The sequence below is a fragment of the Pelodiscus sinensis genome, chromosome 3 (assembly GCF_049634645.1).
Source record: "Pelodiscus sinensis isolate JC-2024 chromosome 3, ASM4963464v1, whole genome shotgun sequence".
NCBI classification, from domain to species: Eukaryota; Metazoa; Chordata; order Testudines; family Trionychidae; genus Pelodiscus; species Pelodiscus sinensis.
Window position 1 is genome coordinate 71637490 of NC_134713.1, and position 24535 is coordinate 71662024.

At 38.3% G+C, this 24535-nt stretch overlaps 1 protein-coding gene across 2 annotated transcripts in view; it reads right to left on the bottom strand.

Annotated features, from left to right (window-relative positions):
- Positions 1 to 24535, bottom strand: part of ASCC3 (activating signal cointegrator 1 complex subunit 3) — a 417235-nt gene that overhangs the window by 330276 nt on the left and 62424 nt on the right. For both annotated transcript variants that reach the window (XM_006118439.2, XM_075923934.1), the window contains exons 5-8: positions 19535 to 19655; positions 16435 to 16642; positions 15701 to 15842; positions 14977 to 15102 (exon numbers count right to left, since the gene is read on the bottom strand). In XM_006118439.2, coding sequence (XP_006118501.2) covers positions 14977 to 15102; positions 15701 to 15842; positions 16435 to 16642; positions 19535 to 19655 — 597 coding nt within the window. The remainder of the gene's footprint in view (positions 1 to 14976; positions 15103 to 15700; positions 15843 to 16434; positions 16643 to 19534; positions 19656 to 24535) is intronic.

The window sequence follows — 24535 nt, forward strand, 5'->3', positions numbered from 1 at the left end:
CAGGGTTAAGGGTCTTTGGATCAGCATCACCTTCTAATCTAACAGTGAACTGAAGATTACAAGCCTTCCTCTAAGCTGAGATATTGTACCATCATATCTTTATCATCTCTGTTTAACAATAAGGGACAAACTGTATTTGAATGTACCTTCTCTAATGCTGCGTTAAGATTACAACAACTTTGCCATGACTAGAATGCTGAAGTAGTCTTTTTTGCACATATCATGACAAACTAATTACTAAAATCCTCGGTCTATCAGTTGGAACAAAGTTAGTTTCATGAATGATCATAGTTCATGAAAATATTAAAGTAGGCTTAAAGTAGCAAGATCATCAAAAATGTGCCCAGACGATTAAGAAAAAAAACCTGAGAGGAAAAACCCAGAAAGTCCTATCATACTTCTAGTCTCAGAGAAATTTGGTTTTGTCATCTAAAAATTAAAGAATTATAAGCCTACTCTAACTGTTAGCTGGAAATTGGTGCTGACTGTATGAAGTCAGCAATCATGACCCAGTAATACACATTCCTATCACTCCTCTCTGAGGTACAGAAAGTTTAATGACCTACATTCTGCATTCATACCTGTATAGCACAGTGACAGATCTATTTAGTTTTATATTTGTAAACACACTTTCCCGAAATTTTGTAGCTAACCCAGAAAACGCTAACAATTTTTTACACTAAAAGCCTCTGGGAGAGGAATAAGGATCTTGCACAAAAAGGGATTTTTACGCAAAACGGAAGCTCCCACACTGCTTGGTTTTGCACAAAAACCTCTTGCGCAAAAATGGATCAGAAGAGATTATGCAAATGAAGCACGAGAAAATGCTAATCCATTCTTCATTTGCATTGTGTCTTCCGGCAAAACGCGTAGTGTAGACATAGGTGGGTAGGACATATCTACAGTAGGTGGGTACACACAAATAATGATCAGAACAGACACTTATCCTGTATGCGAAATCCAAATGCCCAAAATTGAACTAGTCAATACTTGCATGGAATTGAGTCTTTCAAAACAGAGAAGTTTTAAATGTTGCATTAGTATTAAATGAGGAATAAAAACAAAATTCTCTTTTGATTACATATATTATAAAGAAATTCAAGTCAGTCAACAGAATAGCCTAAAATATACTACTATAAAAGTAGTATAATACAAACAAGCAATTACTCAACCTGAAATTTAATGGTTATTAAACTAATGGGATGAGCAGAGAGATTGGTATTAGCAGACAGGCTTAGCAGATAGTAACTCGGTAGCAAAAGTACATACAGAAAGTAATGTTTCAGCTATATGGCCCAAGTGTGTCAATTCACACAGTTATATTGCTGTTTTAAAACAAAAAAGATGAACTACAATATTACTTTAGGATACTTAAAAGAAAGTCTATTAAATCTACATTTTATGAAACATAGGTACAAAAACTTACTATATACGACACAATTTTAATATCGCCAACTGAGAACATCAAAGAACATGAAAAATGCATTTGTATAAAGGCATTTTACTTTCAGGAAGAAGATTAGAATACTATTGCTATAACATACACAGAAATTTAAAAGTCCAGAAATTAGAAGATTGTACTGTAGCTCAAAAACACAAATCCTAGAAGTTAAGATTCTCACTCCATTTTAAATTTTGCTGTCTCTCTAACTGTCCTCCAGTTATTGGCAGTGTGCCAATACTATCAACTTCAAAGGAATTTGAATGGTGCTTCCTGAGTTAAAGTAGAATGTATGATTATACAGAGTCTAAACTTGTCAAGGAACAGACTACAGGTTTTGCCATTTGTACAATATATAGTACATACTGGATGTTATCAGAAACATGAAATAAATAATGTTTATTAACAAGAATGTACTAAGTATGATATTATACTGAAGGATAATACAGGGAACTGAACTGGATGACCTCTTGAGGTTCCTACCAGTCCTATGATAGGCTATATCAAGTACAGGAAGAACTCAGATTCCATATTCCAAAATGGGGGATATTTGTGACCTGCACTGTCGTGAACTTTTCCTGCATAGATCCTAACTACCTTGCATAAGTATAAAGAAGAGAAATAAATAACAAGCTATTACTGGATATCCAGCCCATAGTGGTATGGTCAAGGATAGAATCTGTTTGAATGGACAATAGGGGAAGCAATGTGGTATGAATAACAGACTAAGTTCATTAGAATGTAGAGGGTTTGAACCCCAGCTTCTAAATAGTGGGTAGCTCTATAGTTGGCATGCAATGTAGGTGTGTGTCTAGAACAGCAGAGGTGCTGTTATTTCTGAAATTTCAGCTATGATCCTTGAACATGTAAGTACATGTGTTGGACTACACAAGCTCCTGAAATACATGTGTTGGACTACACAAGCTCCTGAAATACATGTCTTTGTTTAATTGGAAGTGATCATAGGGAGCAGACTATTCAGCTGGAAATTAAAGTATTTCCACATTTTTTCAAAAAGTTTAGTTTTTTGAGGTTCAATATTCAAGTTTCCCAACTTTCAAAGTTATTTCCATTATGCATGTCTTCACTTTCAAATTGTCTTTGTTACAACTACAATATTCCATTCGTGTTTTTTTAATTCTGATATCCATTTACCAACTGTGAACTTTTGTTTGTTTTGCAATTTGGCACTGCTAGAACCATTCATTAGTAACGCTAATGTGTAACATAGGGCCACTTTTTACCATCTCGACAGAGATCTTTTTCTTATTTAATTTTCGTTTATAAATAAACATATCTTTTTAAAATAAAGAGTTGCCAAAAAGGAGGGGAGGGAAAATTAAATTCACTGCCATGAAACAAACATCATAAATGGTAAATTATTGTTTCTTCCTGTGAAATCTGGTCTTTTATGTGCTTTTACCCCCATCCTATACTAATTTCATGGGAGAGAACAGCATTTCTCAAATTGGGGGTCCTGACCCAAAAGAGAGTTGCAGGGGGTCACATGGTTATTTGGGACAGGATCCCAACCTTACTTCTGCACTGACTTCAGAGCTGGGCAGCTGGGGAACAGGGGTCACTGCCTAGAAGCCCAACACTGAAGGTAAAGCGAGCAACAGCAGCACAAGCAGTGCACAAGGATAGAATCATAAGGTTGGAAGAGACCTCAGGAGGTCATTGAGTCCAGCCGCCTGCCCAAAGCAAGATCAAAATCATCCCAGTAAGGGCTTTGTCACGCTGGAACATAAAAACCTCCAGGGATGGTGATTCCACTACCTCCCTAGGTAACCCATTCCAGTACTTCACCACCCTCCTAGTGAAATCGTTTTTCCTTTTTCCAACCTAAACCTCCCCCACTGCAACTTAAGACCATTTCTCTTTGTTCTGCCATCTGTCACTACTGAGAACAGCTTCTCTTCCACATCCTCTCTGGAACCTCCCTTCAGGTAGTTAAAGGCTTCTATCAAGTCCTGCTCCCTCATATAGTCTTCTCTTTGATAGAATAAACAAGCCCAAATCCTTCAGCTTCTCCTTGTAAGTCATGTGCTCCAGCTCCCTAATCATTTTGGTTGCCCTCCACTGGACCCTCTCCAATACCTCCACATCCTTTTGGTAATGGGGGTCCCAGAATTCAACACACTACTCTAGATGTGGCCTCACAAGTGCCAAATAAAGGGGAATAACCTCTTCTCTAGATCGGCTGGAAATGCTTCTTTAATACGCTATTAGCCTTCTCGGCTACAAAGGCATAGTGTTGACTCATATCCAGCTTCTCATCCATTGTAATCCACGGGTCCTTTTCTGCCAAACTGCTGCTTAGCCAGTCGGTCCCCAGCCTCTACTGGTACTCTTGGGATTCTTCCATCCCAATTCAGGACTCTGCACATGTTGATGAACCTTATCAGATTTATTTTGGCCCAATCCTCCAATCTGTTTAGTTCGCTCTGGACCTTATCCCTATCCTCCAACATATCTACCTCTCTCCCTAGCTTAGTATCATCTGTAAACTTGCTAAGAGTGAAATCCATCCCCTCATCCAGGTCATTAATAAAGATACTTACCCAACCAGCTCTAGAAACGAACCTTGGGGCACCCTGCTTGAAACCAACTTCCAACCAGACATCAAGCCGTTGCTCATTACTCGTTGGGCCTGACAATCTAGCCAGCTTTCTATTCATCTTACAGTCCATGTATCCAATCCATATTTCCTTAAATTGCTGGCAAGAATACCGTGGGAGACCGTATCAAAAGCTATGCTAAAGTCAACGTCTACCGCCTTTGCCACGTCCACAGAGCCAGTTATCTTATCAGAGAAGGCAGTCAGGTTGGTTGGGCTTAACATGCCCTTGGTGAATCCATGTTGACTATTCCTGATTACTTTCTTCTCTTCTAAGTGCTTCAAAATCGATTCCTTGAAGTATTACAATAAAGATACAGCCTCTGGCCGTCCCCCAACTCTAGGACCTTTATAATGACAACTCCAAGAAAATCTTGGATTTAAATGGCTTAAGTTATTAAATTTACATTTTTAAAAATCCCATGGCCATGAAATTGACTAAAATGGGCTGTGGTTTTGATAAGGCACTAACTAAAAGTATACAACTATGTGTAAGTAATGTTCAGGATGTATATCAAACAAACAAATCCAAAATTATGACTCATTTTCACCTACCTGGTTAAAACAGTATACCATAGCTAGCTAATGTGTTGTCGTAGCCTTATTGGTCTCAGGGTATTAAAGAGACAAGGGGAGTGATGTAATATCTTTTATTGGACCAAATCTGTTAGTGATAGAGAAAAAAAAAGTATTTTTCCAACAGAAACTGGTCCAATAAAAGATACTACTTGACCTACCTTCTCTCTGATATATGGAAAGTAACATTATGATCTAACCTCAGACTAATGAATACTGTTTACCACGGGACAAATTAAGTAGGCTATTGGCAGTCAGTATAGGACACAGTTTGTGCTCTGTCAATTATCATCACCCCAGTCAGGCCATGGATTACGTGAAACTGTGGAAAAATCCTTCTAAAGCACTTGAGACTAACCAAGGTTATTCTTCCCAAGGAAAGATAAGCTGAATGTGCAAAAGTTATACCAAAACAGTGGGAAACAATTTCTCCATGTTGGTAGTAGACCTACTTAAATCATCACAATGCAATGTAGTGCCAAAACAAGCTGAAGCCTACTTCTAAAAGGAAGAGAAAACAGGGAGCAGGAGGAGGCACAGTACTGCTGATACTGCTATGTAAAGAGAAAAGGGTCTGTCTTCAACTCCAACAGGCTGGACACTGCCAAGACAAAACCAGGAGAAGAAAAATGATATGGGTTTAAAAAAATCTGTGGACAAAAGAAAAGCCACAGCTCAAAGAAAAATCAACTTTATTAAGAGACAGCTGAAGAATTGGGCGTATAGCCAAAACCAGAGCAGATGCACCTATATAACTAAAATCCCAGAGCAACAGAAAGGAAAAAATGGGTCAACACAGCTCGTGACACAAGATGGAAAAAGTACAAAATGTCTGAAATGTACAGACATGTGAGGAACAAAAATAATTTTAGGAACAAGTAATTTTTCATTAAAAATTGATTTAACATCTCCTGTATTCACTGTTACAAGCTTTATCTTTTCATACGTCAGCAGAGCCAAAAATGATAAGCTACTTCAAGCAGTTTCCTATTTTTGGATGGGGCAGTCATCCTTGGAGAAGCCTCTCGCATAATGTCACCTGGATCCTTAATAAGCTCCAGTTCCTTTTGCTGGCAATCTCCTATGATTCAGCTCTCTAGTCAAGTCACAAAATTCAAATCCCTTCCAGGGTACCATGAAGCAGTCTAAATTAATCTGCATAATTCCCTTGTCTCCTTAGCACCAGGCACTGACTCTGTGGATGCTCTGGAGCTAGGCACCCTACACACACTGGTGAGCTTCTCCTCCCCACATCCCAAGTAATGGCTCTTTCCAGGAGCAGGCCCCATCCATCAGCTTGCCCCTGTTCCCATTCCCCACACAGCCCAGCATGATACCAAACAGCAGAGCTGATAGCAGCATGCAGAAGGCACTAGTTAGGAAGGGGAAGAGCAGAAGTGTAGCCAGACAGGAACCCCCCAGTAACATCCATCTTTGCTAGCCTGGAAACATACAGGGCACACAGAGCAGTAAGATCCTTGACAGAAGGCCCGGATATGCAGGCTGCTGTGACCCTGGATGGCTGTAAACAGAGATACGCCAATTGCTGACCAAGAGGCTACCGAGGACTGCCCTTGACTGAAACCTATATTGATACGAACACACACGGTCCGGAGGGGGGAGGAATCTCCCGCCCAGTTAAAAAAAAATGTCCAGTACTCACAATTCAGTTCTCTCTCTTGCAAGTGTAAATTAAGTTGAAACTCCCTTGTAAGAACTGGTGTCACAAAGACAGACCAACACAACTTGGCATCTTAGATAAGAAAGAGGATACGGGCCCCTATGGGTATAAAGATGGGTCCAGCAGCACGCTTACTTTGAGCGTCAGTCTATCTATCTATCTGCTGGTCGGGTTAGGTGTTTGACCTCCCGAGGTTCCACAGGGACGTCCACCTCGTATTAGTCTTTCCTAGGAATTGAAGGACCGGTCCTGGCCTGATACGCTGGAGTCGAGAGGCACAGAAGGGGGTAAAAATTGTACCTGGATGTGTCCTTTGTCTTAAGTGTACACATAGACATAGAGCTCTTTAAAGATTAAGCTTTCATTTGGTACCATTATTTCTATTTTCTATCTTTATTTTCTTTGTAATCATTTTTAAGATCTATATTAGCTAGCAGTTAAGAAATAGAGCAATAGCCATTGTAACCATATGATTTATAAGCTTCTTTAATAAACTTGTAACTGTTTAAGCTTTAACCTGACTCCTTCAGTTGCTGTAACAGAACCAAGCACAATTTAGAAGAACTTCAGCCGGTCATAAGGGACAGATATAGGAAGAGCTGGGGCATTTGGATCGTGTCGCTTTCAGAGGACAGATCCATAGAGGCATCTCTCAGTCTTCCCTAGGCTGCCTGCTACGAAGGGATTCTGTATCCTAGCAGTTAATATCTGAGATGTAATAAGCTCTTCCTGTAAACTCTGGGACATCTGTCAGCCTGTTGGCTGCCCTCCACAAAGGGATCCCGATCCTAGTGGACAAAGACACGGACGTTAAACTCCTCGGTGCGCCCGTCAGTCTCTCCTAGACTGCCCACTGCGACGGGGCCTTGTGTCCCAGCAGTTGAAGACTCAGGTGTCACACACACACACACACACACACACACACACACGCACACACACGCACACACACGCACACTGCCCTGACCATCGGCTGACAAGAAAGCAGCCCTGGGTGACACATGACCCAAACGCCAAGAGTAGGAGTGAAACCAACCCGTTCCAGCCATTGATATGCTGCACTGTAGCTCTGCCCAGCAGGTGTCTGAGAAAGTCTGGTTCAAGAGTGACTTTCACTTACATCCTCGGCAGCCAAGCCCAAGCAGAAAGCAGAAGCCACCTCCTCGAGCAGCTGCTGGGCAGGGTGGCAGAGTAGCAACTGGGAGGAATTGGCATCAAAAGCAGCTCCCTCCTTCACATTGAGGTCCTTCCCACCAGGGAGATAAGCCAAATGTGAGGGAGGTGGGAGACAGTGGGAGAACAAATTACCACCATTGCTGCTACCTTGGGGCAGGGGAAAACATGGTGGCATCAACGCTGGGTGGGAGGCGGGAGGAGAATACACACAACTTGCCCTTTGGATTGTAATCCCCACTATGGGAGGCACCAATTGAATATGGGGCACCCTTGAAGGAAGGGGTGGAACAGGGATGGAGTGGAGGGCTTATCCCTGAGCGGGAGCATCAGAGTATTTGCACAAGAAGCACTGATTTTGTACATTACAACATCAGTGTTCTTGCGCAAATACTCGCGGCCAGTGTAGACAGGCGGCAGGCTTTTGCGCAACATCTTGCCAAGTAGACACAGCCACAGAGTCTTTGTACCTCAATTCTCTATCTGTAAAATGGGAATGATAGCACTTGCCCACCTCACAGAGGTATTATGAATATATATCCATGGAAGACTGTAAGGTGCTCAGATAATAAAATAATAGGGGAAGAGCCATAAGAGAAAGATACATATTGATGGTATCAGGCTACATTTCATATCAAAAGAATGCATATGGAATAATGACATAACTACTCCACAGAACCTGAGCAACACCTCAAAATATGAAAGGGTTGCAAATTTCAATGCAAATTGCAATGCAATGAGGTTCTGTTTGAGAGGAGTCAGGCACAAAAATTCTAGGGCAGAGGCAGCCAGAGTAAGGATCTTCAATCATTCAGAGAGCTTTCTACAATTTTGACTGGACTTTCTCTGGTCTGTGTTGACTAGCAGCTTGCTCCTACCCTCTCCCTCTTTTTGTCCATCTCCTCACCCCAGTTTCACTCCATGCCTTCCCCTTTTTCTTTCCATTTGGTTTATCCTCTAATCTAAATGAGGATTCAAAAAAATTTGTGGCGCTGTTTGCTGCCAGCACACACACTGTTCATTCTGCTGTGGCTGTCTTATTTATATAAATTAAATGCACCTTGGGGCCCTATCCAGAAATCCTATTAAACAGATTTCTTCTGAAGCTTGGCCAGGTCACTAAATTCAGGTAATTCCATATAAGGCTTGAAAAAGCATGTTCCAGGGAACAACCATAGAACACAGTGCTAGCCACCCCTTATTTTAGAACAAGGAGAATCCAGCTGCAGCTCAGTTCTAGCAGCGCAGCATAAGGAGTGTGATGATGCCTCTGGCAGGACAGTTCCAGACCATTTAGAACTTTATAGGTTATCTCCAATATTTTAAATTCCAGCATCAATCTATCCTGCCTCGTGGCAGGAGTGCCAATGATCAAGTTCCATCTTCTCTATCACTAACTACTATAATAGGTAGTAGCCAACAGAAGGTAACTGTAGGTCAGTAGTAAATTCAACCGCAAATTTCCCACATCAGCACATAAATTTCAGTCCTTTGATTTGGTGTGCTTGCCTGATGTCAATGACTGAAAGCCTCAAAGATCAGGGGGCAGATGGAAGTTTGCTCACTAACTAGATTGGAATTGCAGTCTCCCAGCCTATATATGGATAATATTCAGAGTTTAAAAACATTGAGCCCACAACAGAGCTCTGCAGATTGTAGATGATAAAGTCAGGAAAAAAATTTTCAACAGACCAGAACCCTAGTTAATATATTTAAAAAGCAGTTCAGGATTATTTATCTGTCCCTGAGTGAATCATCCCAGAAATGCAGATAAATGCTCTAACTTCCCCCTCCTTATCCTAAAACACAGATTTTGTCAGGACCTTTGCTGACCAGACATGGAATTGCCAAAGCTCAGTTCACTTACATGGTTGATTTCAGGGGGAACTGAGTTATACAGAGGCTGTAAAAACAATACTTAACAGAATGATCTCTGGGATTTGGACAAAATGTTTCCAGTTTTTATAGTAAGATAGACTGTCTATAACTCTGTGTATGTGCCATCTTCCTCCTTTCTTATACTTTTAACCAGATAATCTCCCCTTAAAACTATAGCTTATGTAGAGGTTTAAAATAAAATGAAGTCAATTTAAATATTCTGAATAGTGGCTAGGCAAATGCAGAAAAGTAAAAACATTTTTCTTTACAGAGATGTTTTAGTTTGGTTTTGTTGTTTAAAATTTGATTTTTCTTTATTTACAGAAATAGATATCTAACAAAAAATCTCTATTAAGTTCACTAGCATTTGTCACAGGACTAATATACAAAGCCCAGGACTTTCTATTTTTAAGTACATATGGCATGAACTTCACTCATTTAGAGAGAGAGGGAGATTCTGATCTTTCACCATTGAGGTCAATGTAATTTTGCTATTTGCTTTAACAGAATAAAGGAATGACACCATAAAGAGTGAAAACCACACATGTTCAACTGAAGAAATCAAGTCTTGTATTTTTTGGTTTTCTTCCAATGTACACCATGGAAAGACTGTATAGTTATTCTATAAAAGGGCAACAAGAGAAGCTATTATGATTATAGTGCTCTTAATAAGAACATTTCAGAAATCTGTTATAAAAAGGACACCACATCACACCACAACCTCCCCTTTTAAAGAGGGGCCAGCAAAATTTACAATCTAACCATAGTGTACTAGAATATTGCCTGATAATGCCTACTGTAACTCTAAAATGTGAGATTTTAATATCCGTTTTCAGCATAAAACTTTTTTCAATGATAAATCTTTATCCAAAGCACAACACTGAATATATTTTTTTAAATCTGTAATTCTTTGGTAGAAGTTCTAAAATTCTGAGAGAAGTTCATAGCATTTCAAATTAATTTAGCTCTACCAGAACTATCAAACTACCTAATGAAAACTGTTTCTAGATTTCCAAACATATAACACATTTAAATAAATGAGCCTTGAAATTATTCAATTATGTAAATGTTTGAGTACTTAATTTTTCTTTTTAATAGGACTGTATCTTCAGGGAATTTGTATTTTCAAGTATACATTAAAAATTCTACCATAGATTATCTATCTATCTAGATATATAGATATAAAGGAAATAATTTAAGTTCCCAAAGACACACTTATTTATTACAAAATATAACAAAGCTTTTTAAACTATCAACAAGTTTTAGGAAGTTTTTAAAAAAATCTCTAATATTCAACTTCAAAAGCAATCAGGTAATTGTGAACAGTCAGCCCCATTTACTAAATTTCATTGCACTGCTTGCCAAATTTTATCAGATTTTCCAAGACTCTTAATTTAATTACATAGTACCTCAGTCTATGGGAAGCTGTGTACTACTAGTAAGAGTATGACAATTTCCCCCTTTATACCAACTCAGTCTTAGAGTCCTAGAATAAGAACAGCTAAAGAATCATTTCTCAAGATAAGATGCTTGTGCCTCAAAAATACCACTAAAAGTATTCCTCACCTACGTTAATCATCACCACCACCTATTATTGCAGATCCTAACTGTCTTATTAGGACACACATATAATCAAGTGACCAAGGTCTTACAGTCTAAAAAGACAAGATATAATAGGGGAGTGAGAGGAGAGTACGGAGGCAACAACAAGAAGTTTTAACAGAGATCGCTGCATGCACAGTTCATGCACATAGCAAACTAATCGCTCACTTCTCCAGTCATTATCAGATAGCACCATTCTCTATGTATTGTGGCAGATTCAGATGCTACATATTCAATGACTTTGATTTAAAATAAACTTTGTTAGATTAGGGAACATGTAAGCGCATTTACCAAACATTAAAAGTACAACTTGTAACAATACAAACAGGAAAAGTCAGAAGACCACAATATCCCATTCTTCCGATTTGTAATTTGACACGTTTGTCCATGGAGAAGGGTGATGTAGTAGATCTCTTTCTTGCTTCCCCACATACTCCTGTTATATTGGGGTAGGCCTGAAAATTTCTCTCCTGGACCAGACACAAATCTGTTTTTGAATTCACACTCAAGATCATTCTCTCTCCTTTTACCTCAGATTTATGGGATGTGTCAGCACTATGATTCAGAGAAGCAGATATATTTGGTTTACATAAGTATTTCTCCTTGCTAACTTGCTTTTTAAAGATCCCTTTGAAAGGGTGCTTGAAAATCAGAGCCTTCCTACCAGCACATAGATCATAGAATACTAGAACTGTAAGGGTCCTCAAGAGGTCACTGAGTCCAGTCCCCTGCCCTCAAGGCAGGACCAAGCACTATCTAGATAGACATCTATCTAACCTGCTCCTAAATATCTCCAGAGATGGAGATTCCACAACCTCCCTAGGCAATTTATTCCAATGTGTAACTACCCTGACAAGATGTTTTTCTTAATGTTCAACTTGCTGCCATTTAAGCCCATTTCTTCTTCTCCTATCCTCAGAGGCCAACCAAGGAGAACAATGTCTCCCTCCTCCTTGTGACACTCTTTTAGATACTTGACAACCGCTATCATGTCCCCTCTCAGTCTTCTCTTTTCTAAACTAAACAAGCCCAATTCTTTCAGTCGTCCCTCATAGGTCATGTTTTCTAGATCTTTAATCATTTTTGTTGCTCTTCTCTGGACCTTCTCCAATTTCTCCACATCTTTCTTGAAATGTGGTGCCCAGAACTGGACACAATACTCCAATCAAGGCCTAATCAGCACAGAGTAGAATGGAAGAATTACTTCTTGTGTCTTGCTCACAACACTCCTGTTAATGCATCACAGAATCATGTTTGCTTTTTCTGCAACAACGTCACACTATTCACTCATTTAGCTTGTTGTCTACTATGACCCCTAGATTCCTTTCTGAAGTACTCCTTCCTAGATAGACACTTCCCATTCTGTATGTATGACACTGATTGCTTCTTCCTAAGTGGAAAACTTTGCATTTGTCCTTATTAAAACTTCATCCTATTTTCCTCAGACCATTTCTCCAGTTTGTCCAGATGGTTTTGAATTATGACTGTATTCTCCAAAGCATTTGCAACCCCTCCCAACTTGATACCATCTTCAAGCTTCGTAGCATGCTCTCTATGCCAATATCTAAATTACTGAGCAAGATACAGAGCTGAACCAGTCTCAAAACCAGACACCTGAAGAACCCCACTTGTTATGCTCTTCCAGCATGATTGTGAACCATTAATAACTTCTCTTTGAGAATGGTTATCCAGCCAGTTGTGCGCCCACCTTATAGTAGCACCATTTAGGTTGTATTTCCCTAGTTTATTGATAAGAAGATCATGCAAGACCATATCAAATGCTTTACTAAAAAGTGTAGGTATACCACATCCACAGCTTCTCCCTTATTTTCAAGACTTGTTATCCTATTAAAGAAAGCTATCAGATTAGTTTGACATTATTTGTTCTTTAGAAATGCATGCTGGCTGTTACCCATCACCTTATTATCTTCCAAATGTTTGCAGATGAATTCCTTAATTATTTGCTCCATTATCTTCCGTGGCACAGGAGTTATGCTGACTGGTTTGTAATTTCCTGGTTAGCTGTCAGTTGGCAAAAGGTTTAAATGAACTCTTTCTGCAGGGTCACTGCCAGAAGTAAGTATGGGCAGGCTGGAAATCCTCTGGTATATAGATGCACATATTAGTACTTCCACAGGTAGTGCACTTCCTCCCTAGCCTCGAAAGTTGAAGTGTGATGAACGGGCTCTGAGAAGCTGCCTGCAATATCACTAGATCTGGTCTAACTTTATGTTACAACTGAGCGCACTTATCTTTCCTTGCTTCACTCTGCCCTCTGCATACCTGTCTGCAGGTAAAAGGCACTGCTTCGTGAGGAATGGAGTTTCCTGCTAATACCTCATGCAACTCTAGGTGAGCCTTGGTCACAGGTCAACTACAAGATCAGTCTGCATTGCAGAAAATGTGAGTCTCCCCACCTTCACATGTGCTCTCTCTCTCTCTTCTAGAAATAATGGCTTGGCACAGGATGTGAGCTGCAGAATTGCACTCATTGGGCCTTTTCTCTTGCTGCTGCTGATTCTCTCCCAAAGCTGAGGGGAGCCAAGTAGGCCCTGGCGCCATTCAGTAGAAAGATTTTTTTAAAGTGAAAAAAGGGACTAACTACTAACAGTAAACTGAATCCTGTTGTCTGGATCCAGGTAATATTTCCAAGATGAACCTAAATCAAACTAATGCCTTGTCTCCACTTACTGGGAGATCAACACTACAAAGATTGATCTTCTGGGGGTAGAATTAGAGGGTCTAGTAAGTGTTCACTAAATTGACCACTGATCATGCTACCATTGACTCTAGTATTCCACCAGGTGGCAAATAGTAAGGGAAGTCAATGGGAGAGTTCCTCCTGTGAATGCCCCACAGTGGGGACACCGTGGAAATTTCAGCTGAAGTATGTCGACTCCAGCTACGCTATCCATGTAACTGGAATCGCATACCTTAATTCTACTTTGCCCTCTAGTGTAGACCTGGCCTATGGGTAAGAGGTCTGATCTGCTTCCAAGTTCTATGAGAAAAATAAATCTACCATACAGTTTGCTAAACATGTCAAGCTCTGGACACAGTAGTAAAAATGTATTTACAGAGACTGGACATTTTGATCATTCTAACTCACTAACATGTATTTTAAAAATATGAATAAATATTAGCAATTTTCAAAGGCCCCCTATGCATCAGTTGGTGATTTCTAGTAGATACACCAGTAACAGTGGATCTGTTCCTTCCACCACCCCCACCCCAATCCTCCTGTCACCTGGTACAGAAGCTGATTTAAGTGACAGGTTACATATTACATTCAGTAATTCTGGAATTTGGTATCTGAACTCATTCTGAACTCTTGGACGAATACAATTCAGTCCTAGTGACCTATTATTCCAGACAGAGGTATCGACTTGTTCCAAAACCTCCCCCTATTGATACCTGTCTGGGACAGCTCCTCAGATTAGTCACCCTAAAAAGAATGTCTCAGGTGTGCAACTCTCTCACATTCTCTGCAGTGAACTCTGATGCAAAGAATTCATTTAGCTTCTCTGCAAGGGCACTATCTTCCTTCAGATTTCACAGCAGTTTTCCAGGCTTTGAGTAACATCTCATAACACCCTTGTGACTCAATTAAATATTTTTCTACTAATATGGATCATGATGCAAAAAGAGGCTAAGTGATTTGCCCACAGACTCATAGGACTGTGAGTGGACATTTCAACAGAACTTCAATCCCACTGATGCTACAGATGACAGCCACATCTTAAATGAGTCAGTAAACAACTATATTGTACTTTAGCCCCCTGACTCAGTCAGTTTTTAGCATGGAATGAGAGTTCTAAATTCCTGCTGAGCCCTTTGCTTTTCACCTTTGAGTAGTATCCTGCACAATATTAGCATTTAAATATAGCTTTTTAAATAAACATTTAAAACATTGCAAAATGCAATAGTAATCTATCTTCAAACAACTAATTATAAAAAAATAAGTTAGAAAACTATTATTTAAATTACCTTTTCAAGTATTTTACTCACCTCATCTAAGTCTTTGATATACACAATTTTTTCCTCAATACCAATAGGCATTGGTTCACTATGAGGGATCTTTACTTCTTCATACATTTTGTTGTTTTCTCTCTGGATTGCCTCTGGTAATAGCATCTGCAAACATTTGGGAAAGAAATTACTGGAAGAAAAAAATGGCATTAAAATATGCCTGATAAAATGAACTGAGTGACCAATGATTTATCTCGTCCTCACATAAACAGTTAGCAACTAATGTGACTAAACATGAAGTTACATTAATCCATTTATAACAGTACAGGTGGCACCAAAAATAAAAAATCTGGGAGGAGAAAACAGTGATTTTACTATCAAGAGGTTGGTTCATAATACAGAGAGGAATTAGACAATACTTGTTTTCTATTAAAAATGATAATCTAATTCAATTTAAGGAGAGAATTATTAAGCCAAGATTTTCGAGAAGTGTACATTGTTAGACTCAACTCAACAACATCTGAAAAACAACCAAGGAAGAAAAAAAAAAACTTAAGTCTCCATGGAAGTGAAAACCAACCCATCAATAGGGAGAAATGTCTATGTAAAATAAAATATTTGAAAATAATAATCTGCAGAAGCAAAATTAGTATAGTGCTTCAGTTAGTAGTTAAAACCTCTGAGGGAACAAAAGAAACTCAGCTGCATATTATTTACTAGGATAGATCCATTGTGCAGAAAAGGTCATACACCAAAGGTATACCTTAGCACCCCCAATGAATGCTGATGTTTTCATAGCTTCAGCCTGGGAATCATAAACATGTGGATAATGAATTTTTTCAAAGTCCATCTCTCTCTGTCTGCCTAGGACTGGCACACTTCGAGCATTCAGAAGAGCTTGTTCTCTGTAAGCAGAAAAGTAACTGAAATAATTCTGTCAATCATAGGCCTGCCTTGCCAAAACACAACAAAAACAAATTCAACATGTTAATATTGTAGTATTAATATGTTCTCATAGATGTAGTTCTTGTTCTCCTCACTCTCAGGTATATAATGTGTATCATAATTTATAGCTCTCCATATTTAAAAATTTAAACTGCTATGTTTTCCTCAATACCAAATCCAAGCCTTGTTTACTTGTTCTTCCTCTTGCCCTTCCTACTTTTAGAGAACATGGAGAACAATACCCATTAATGAAGGTGTTGACATATTTAGTATATAAATCTTACACTGCACTCAAGGAATATGGCTTACCTCCCTAATCTACATCTCTAAACCATGTGGAAGAGACCAAGAAAATTCTAATTAAGCAGATGACTGCTTTCTTATCCCAGAAAATTAGGTTTTTATATAAAAAAATTCGACACTTGTAATAAAACGTGACTTGAAGTCAGAATCATATAATCACCAAAGGTGAACTAAAAGAATATAAATGATTATGATACATTAAAGTAGCAATTACAGCACAAGCATTTTTCAACTTTTGGCGTTTATTACCTTTGTATCCGCAGCTCCTTGGGATCAAAACACATTAGTCCTTCTCCAAAAATGTCTCCTTCTTCCCCAGATCGTTTTTCTCGTCTGGCAATTCGTTTTTCTTCCCGACGATATTGTTTCATTAACAGCTTTTCTTGTTCAGACTGAATTGTGACTTGACAACCATAATTGGGTTTAGTGTTGTCACCCGCAAACTTTTTGCACTGTTCTGAAGCATAGAAACAGACATGGCTCTCTGTGAACACTGAAGACTGTCTTATTTTTCTAAATAATTTTAATAGGTTATTTTTTCCAAAATTTAGCACAAGTGCTACTTTACTAATGCCTAAAATTGGTTAGTCTTAATTAGATTTCAAATGTACTGAATTCCTTTAAAAATGCATAGAAAGTTTTGCTCCAGAGAGAATATAATTTAAAGGCTATTATTAGGAAAATATGCTTTCATTTACACAACTCAACTAGGGAAGTGGAGAGGTAACTGGTTTGCAAAACCTACAACAGTTATGTTCACTGTAATGTTCCATTGCTCTACACTGTATTCATATTACACACAGACATGTTTCCATGTCAAACAAAGGAATTCTAATGTATACTGCAGACAAAAAAAATGGTTTCCAGACACAACTGGTATGCCATATTTATCCAGAGTAGCTCGCTACACCAAAAATGTTAAAAATTGTGTTATTTAATTTAACATTGGAAGTGTAGATCAACCATAAAAAGCCACTCACACATGTTCCACCTACTATTGCGCTTTTCTCTGGGAAGATCTAGAAGTTTAGTCTGCAGATACCCACAGGAGTATTTTTAAACACATATCTTCCAGCAATGAAATTCCCATCCCAAGATCAGATTCCTAAGGTTTGCATGACCATGCTAAAAATACCTGTATAGACAGGATATTGAAGTTAAGGTTCATACTCGATCTTGGGCTCAGAAGTCCATTCCCTTCCCTCAACATCAAAGCCTAAGCTCCAGCCCAAGCTGTCACATCTATAAAGCTATTTTAGTGCAGGGCAAGCCCCACAAACCCACATCAGTCAGTCCAGACTGAAAGGCTGGTTGCCGCAGACTGTATATGCTTACTATGTATTTCCTACCTTACTGCCAAAAAAACCCTACTTTTGCATTTGCAGCTAATGTAGTAGGAAATAAATTAATTGCGCACAATCATTTACTACATGGTCAGGCTCCAATCTGTCTAGCAACCTAAAGACTGAACATCGAGGAAAAATATCCCTGACCATCTGAGTCTACATGGGTTACAGAAGGCTGGAATACATTGTGACATAAATCCACATAAAAAACACCACACACACACACACACACACACACTTCCAGCACTCTGCTATCTACTCATGCTACTCATGTCAGCCCTAAGTTTTACAGGATAGCAACTTTCTATTTGAGATTTAAAAAACCGAAGAGAAGGAATTTATTGCTGGACAAGTTAATTTTGATGATCCTATTCATGGATTTCCCCATTCTTCAAACAGCTTAAATTCCTTGGCAGCTCCTGGCATACAGGGATCTCTGGATGGACAGTTTGAGCACACTTTTTTTAATATAATCTGCAGTACAGTCAAACAAGTACTGCCTGCTTTTGCTGTTCCTGATCCAGTTACAAGTGAACTGATATAGACAGGGCGCAAGCAGCCCAGGCATGAGAAGCTTCTCTCTCATCAATCTAACCATTAGCTGCTGCTGCATGTAGGTTGTGTGTCTCCATTGTTTGTGTCGTTCATAATGCCTGTAGGGTCTTGGGGGAAAGAGAGTTTGCTTGGCAGCTCACGCTATTTTTTTTTCAACTGAAATATCTTTTCCTACTCCCAAGTTTATATGAATGTTTCTATTCCATACAGTTTCAAATTTTTTTAAAAAAAAGATATGATATAACATGGGATTAACAAGCAAGTAGAAAGAAGGGGGAAACAGTAAGAAAAACAATAAGGCTCCGTCTGCACGCCATCATTTTTACAGATGAGGAATGCAAATGAAGTACTCATTAGCATTTCTTGTGCTCTCATTTGCATATTCTCTTCCAATCCTTTTTGCGGAAGAGGTTTTTGCGGAAAAAAACGCAGTGTAGACAGGGCTATTTTGCGCAAAAAAAAAAAAAAAAAACCTTTCACAAGAACTCTTATTTATCAAAAAATGAAAAAAGGATTCAAAGAAAATATGCAAATGAGAGCATGAGAAATGCTAATAAGCACTTCATTTGCATTTCCTCTTCCACAAAAATGATGTGGTGTAGATGGAGCCTGAAATGTTTTAGTACAGCATAGTAGTATGCACAGTTCTCTTAACCAATTAGTAGCAGCAAACAAAATGTGTCACCTGCTTAGGCTTTACCAGATGGCAATTTTCTCTATTCATTGCAATTGAGATGGGTTTTGAAGAAGGAAGGTAAGGAAAGTGGTGAGTTGGACCTTCCATACAGTTGGGGAACTTCTAGAGGAGTCAGCTGACTCAGTCTGTTTCAATGTCAGTTCTAATATAATTATGCCACGATGTGTTGGGTGAAGTCAGTGTCATAGCCTAGTATTGTCTTTCCTGAGTGCTCAGACATTTTCCTTTACTTTTTTATTTTTCTGAGTTTGTAACACGAATTTAAAATTAATTATAATGCAAGGCAGTTTACTTTATAAAAACAAATCCCTGTGTGCCACCTTGACCTTTCTTTCACACCTCATGCTTTTGAAATGTGGCTATAATGCTAAGGTACTCTTCTCTTGTGATTTCAAGAATAGGAGCATGCAGTGAAAGCAAACCAGCTACATGAAGAATAACCAAACATTAACTCTGCATGACAGTATGGCGAAGAAGGAACATCACAACATCCATGACAAAAAAAAAAAATGAGCATCTGGGAGCACATTTAAAAAAAAAAAAATCAGACCGAGGCAAGCAAATCATGTACCCTTCTTCAGTGTGTGTGTGTGTGTGTGTGTGTACACACACACACACACACACACACACACACACACTAGTAACAACTTTTTAATGGGATGAAGAAAATTTTTATGGATTTGTCTAATCAGATAGTTATTAAAAAACTCTGGCTTCTATCAGTTTTGAAAAATGGTCAACAGTTTCTTACCTTGTAGAGACTGCAGCTTGTAATCATTTGGCCATGACAGAGATCTCTCCACAATCATAGACCTATTCTGTAGTAGTTTCTCTATGAGTTCAAATCCCTCAGGGCCTAACAGTTCGAATAACTGCGGGAAAACAGAAATCAAAAACATCATTCCCCTAAAACATTTTCTCCCAAATTACTACAAGAATTTATAAGCTAAGACTTTCATAATAATCATAAACTAAGAATACTAATAATAATTTATGTAATTATAAACTAAGAATTCAATAATAATTTTACCCTGAGTGAGCATGTAAATACGGTAATACTGACCAAAACAGATCACACCTATTACTTCTCCAGTGTCCCTTTAATAACAGTTTTCATTTGACAATGTCCAAAATCTGTCATATATGTTTATTAATAAAATAGCTGAAAACTGAACTTCTTACTCATAAATTCATATAAATTATGCTTGAATCTTAAAAAAAATGCTTTAATAAAATAAAGGGTAGCCATATTAGTGTGTAACTGAACAAATGATCTTGCAGCATCTTAGGGTATGTCTACACTACCCCGCTAGTTCGAACTAGCGGGGTAATGTAGGCATACCGCACTTGCAAATGAAGCCCGGGATTTGAATTTCCCGGGCTTCATTTGCATAAGCCGGGCGCCGCCATTTTTAAATCCCGGCTGGTTCGAACCCCGTGCCGCGCGGCTACACGCGGCACGGGGTTCGAACCAGCCGGGATTTAAAAATGGCGGCGCCCGCCTTATGCAAATGAAGCCCGGGAAATTCAAATCCCGGGCTTCATTTGCAAGTGCGGTATGCCTACATTACCCCGCTAGTTCGAACTAGCGGGGTAGTGTAGACATACCCTTAGAGACTAACAAAAATGTAGATGGTATGATGACTTTTCGTGGGCACAACCCATTTCTTCAAATCAGCTATTCTGATTTACAACACAAGACATTTATAGTAGAGACTACCCCACATAAGTAGAAACAAACAACAAGGATATTTGATTTCTTAATACCTTTTCCTCTAAAGATACCCTTTTCAGTTTTCTGATACATTAAATGGCATGATGTGTCACAGAACAATTTTAAAAGATTTGTTTCAAAGAGGTCTCCAACTTCTTTAATAATCCCACATAAAATATAATGCCATATGTGACAATAAAATGCTAACAGATCCATGAAAGATTACAGAAAGTCAGACTTTGCCTCCCTTTGATTATATTCAACAAAAATTCTTTATCCTATCATTAAATAGTAACCAATAAAACATATTAGAAATCAGAATATGTGGACTAAAAACAATATAGGCACAAGATTGAGTCTTTTGAGCCTATAAATCATAGGATTTAGAAATCTCTCAACTGCAGCTGCAAGAGAAGTGTGTCAAATGACACCCTGAAAAACGACATCTTAAATAGAAAAAGTTGTTCTACTATTAATAATGGGACTCATTGTTCCCTTACTGGATAATTTTAGGTAATTTCCATAGCTGTGAAAATTGAGATTAGGAGCATGATGAAATATTCTGCTACAGAAAAAAGTTTACCTTCACCTTCACAACTAAACCATATAAAAGACAAAGTGCATTGTGAAGTTTTTAAATCTTTTTTTCCTGATTCCTCTGGTAGTGAATAATACCTGAGTTAAGATGCAAAATAAAATGATCCAATGGCAAATCTGTAACCAAAACCTAAATGTCTCAAAAAAATCCTTTGCTTTTATATTAATATATATTGTTCAGAGATCTAGGAACTATACTAACACAAAATGTGTTCATCTTCACTTCTAGAGAACCCTGGAATATTGTTCAATTGTGCAGTGTGTAAAAGTCTTTTAACCTGAACGTCCATGGTAGTGATAGTCAATCTATAACTCCAGATGTCTTACTCAAGCCAACTGAGACCACATGTCTGGAGTGGCCATTAGATAAGTATAACCTTATTCTAATTGTTCGATATGTTAATCATGCTGTTCCAATAAATGTAATGCTTTTCAGGCATGTTTACAATCAATGTTAACCTTGCATAGCAATAAGTTTTCCACTTCTTCAGCTCTAAAGACCACTTGACAAAGGTCACAACAAGCACATTTCCACATAGGAAAGATTTTTCAGATCAATTCCCTATGCATTAAGGTTCAGGAAAGTCAAGTTTTCACATATTATCATTAACATTAGTAATTAAGAACTCATTTCCTGGCAAGGATATGACATCATTGGAAAGCCGTTGCCTAGAATCTTAAAGATGTTCACAGCTGTTACTGAATATTTTCTTGGCTAACAAAAATTACCAATATTTACAAAATATTTGTATTACACTGTATTGCTGTTTTCCCCTCTATTAGTGTGCCTTTTTCTCATGCTATGTCTAGACTGCTATGTCTAGATCTTCTGAAAAAACTTCTTCTGAAAGTGAGCGTCCACTCACAAAAGCGCATTGAAAAAGCAATCTGATTTTTTGAAAGATAGCATGCACACCGAATGGATGCTCTCTCGTATTTAAGCTGTGATTACTATGGACAGACTGGCCACCAGGGCACCTGTGCTTTTTCCTCATTCCTCTTCTTTCAAAAGAACTCCCTCTTCCCCATCTACACATGCCTTTTTCTGAAAGAGCTCTTTCAGGAAAAGGCTTCTTCCTCGTAGAAAGAGGATTAGCAAAGCCGGAAAAACCCCCTCTGTTCTTTCGATTTACTTTTGGAAGAATACCATTGCAGGGTGGATGTAACTCAGGTTGTGTCAGAAAAAATAGCCGTTTTTCCGACAAAATTCTCTAGCGTAGACATACCCTCAAAGACGCATTCTCTTGGTGTGTCACTCCCTCACTAAGTATGTCTCAAATTGCTTATTACTTTGTATTACACATTCTCTATCTGGACAGACTGGCACTTTCATGCATTATTTCAGTAGTTTCTGCCCTTTATTTCACATTCTGTCCCCATTATATTGTATTTTCTATATGGCAAAGCCTTATAAAATCTTTTAGCAATTTTTAAACTCATTCTATGATTATGAATGGCCAATGTGGGGTTAATATATTCCTTCTGTTAATAGATTGCCTATACTAGACAGCTTGTGTCAAAAGGTTCTGTATATCTAATGGAAGACCAATGTACTTTTATAGTATAATCATGCTAAAAGTATTCCGACATATGTTTTTAATCATCTAATTACTCATCATCACTTTACACCACTATTTATAGATTATGTTGATAGAATTAATTTGACTTCGCATTGTTTCGAGCCAAGATTAAGTTGCTGCAGTTTTAAGAAAAAGATATCTGCATGTCTACATACATGTCCATTTTTAAGTGTTTTCAGAAACATTTTTTCAGCCTTTAAAGTACACTATTTTGTCTAGCATCCCAGAATATGAGGTTTTCATTTTGATAATGGTTAATGTGTTAACATATGATATAGCATGTTTATCTACTGCAGTTTAAGATGCACTCTTAAAAAGATAGCAGGAGAGACAGTGGGTTTCCTTTTATCTCAAACTCAACCTTCAAAACCCCTAGGGGACTATCACTTGATTTGCAATTCTTATTTTACGTCTCTTAACATTAAGAAAAAAGTAAATAGGACATTTATGCAAAATAATTATCTCTCATTCTTTTTACCATTCTTACCTCTGAGACGCCATATAGCTTATTCTAATAACCATCAAAGATTATTGCCTTCTCCCGTTCCATATGTATTTGTGACATTCCCAGGTACAATCTAAGTTAATGAGCAACCATGCCACCATTGTTCTGCAATTTTGGGTGCCTTATGATGCCTTGCTGAAGGAATCCCAACTTGGGCTAGTCACAAACAATCATCTAGCATGTAAGCTAAACCTTGACTGTTTGCGCATAACTGCAGCATGCCAGACACACCAGGCACCCTCTGGCTCTTACCAGCCTTGGTTATACTTCACAGTGACTCCAATACCCTCCCAGACTTAAATTTGCCCCCAGAAATAGGTGTCTTCCACTGTATAAGGCCTCTCCTTGACACTGCAAATTTATGTAAGGTCCATTATTTCTTTAATGGAAATAATATGAATACAACTTGCTATGCTGAACAGCATTCCCAAACATTTCAATTTAAATATATTGATTAAATAAAACAGTAAAACCAACTTATTAACAATAAACAGAGATTTTAAGTGAGTAAAAGCAAGGAGGCATAAAGATCAAAAATGGTTACAGGAAAAATATACATAAAATGCAACTGGTGCCTAACAAATTATGTTTAATTCAAAGCACAGCTCTCTCACCAGATGCTTTTAGAAGTCTAACTGATCAAATTTCTTTGGTCAGAATCCCTTTTCCCAGAATCGAACAGCTACTTCCTTTGTCATTTCAGGTGCCATTAATGTGATAGGGAGGTAGAAAGTTAAGTGTTACTTCAAGTGTTTGTCCGTCTTATTTACTGCATCAGTACACCACTTGAAAAACATTCCCAGCGGGATACCAGGAGACAAAAAGTCTATCGGGAAAGATGTTTCTTGTTGCCTTTTCTTTGCCTATTTGAGGTTCCTTTTTTCCTCCCTTCCTGTTTCATAAGCAAATTATGATTTTTCAAATGATCATGACAATACTGTGCAAAGGATTAATATGGGGATACAGACTGTCGTAGAATTATATCCAGAAAAAGTAAAACTGGTGGGGCAAGGACTGATCTTTATTCTGTAAAGCAGCATACATACCTATGGTACTATATCAAAATAATATTAACAAAAAGTTTAGAAGCCTACATAAATGGCTATGTCTAGACTGCAGAACTTTTCTGGGATACCTCCGGAAAGGCGTTGCTGTGTCCAAGGAATGTGTCTGCTTTTTTGGAACAATTTCCAAAAAAGCAGACACGTTCTTTCACCATCCCTATAATCCTCATTCTATGAGGAAAAAGGGATGTGCCAAAAGTAGAGGTTCTCCCAAAATTTGGCACCATGTAGATGAGCCAAACTTCAGAAAAGCCTCTTTCAAAAGACTTTTCTTTGCCGAACAGAATACCTG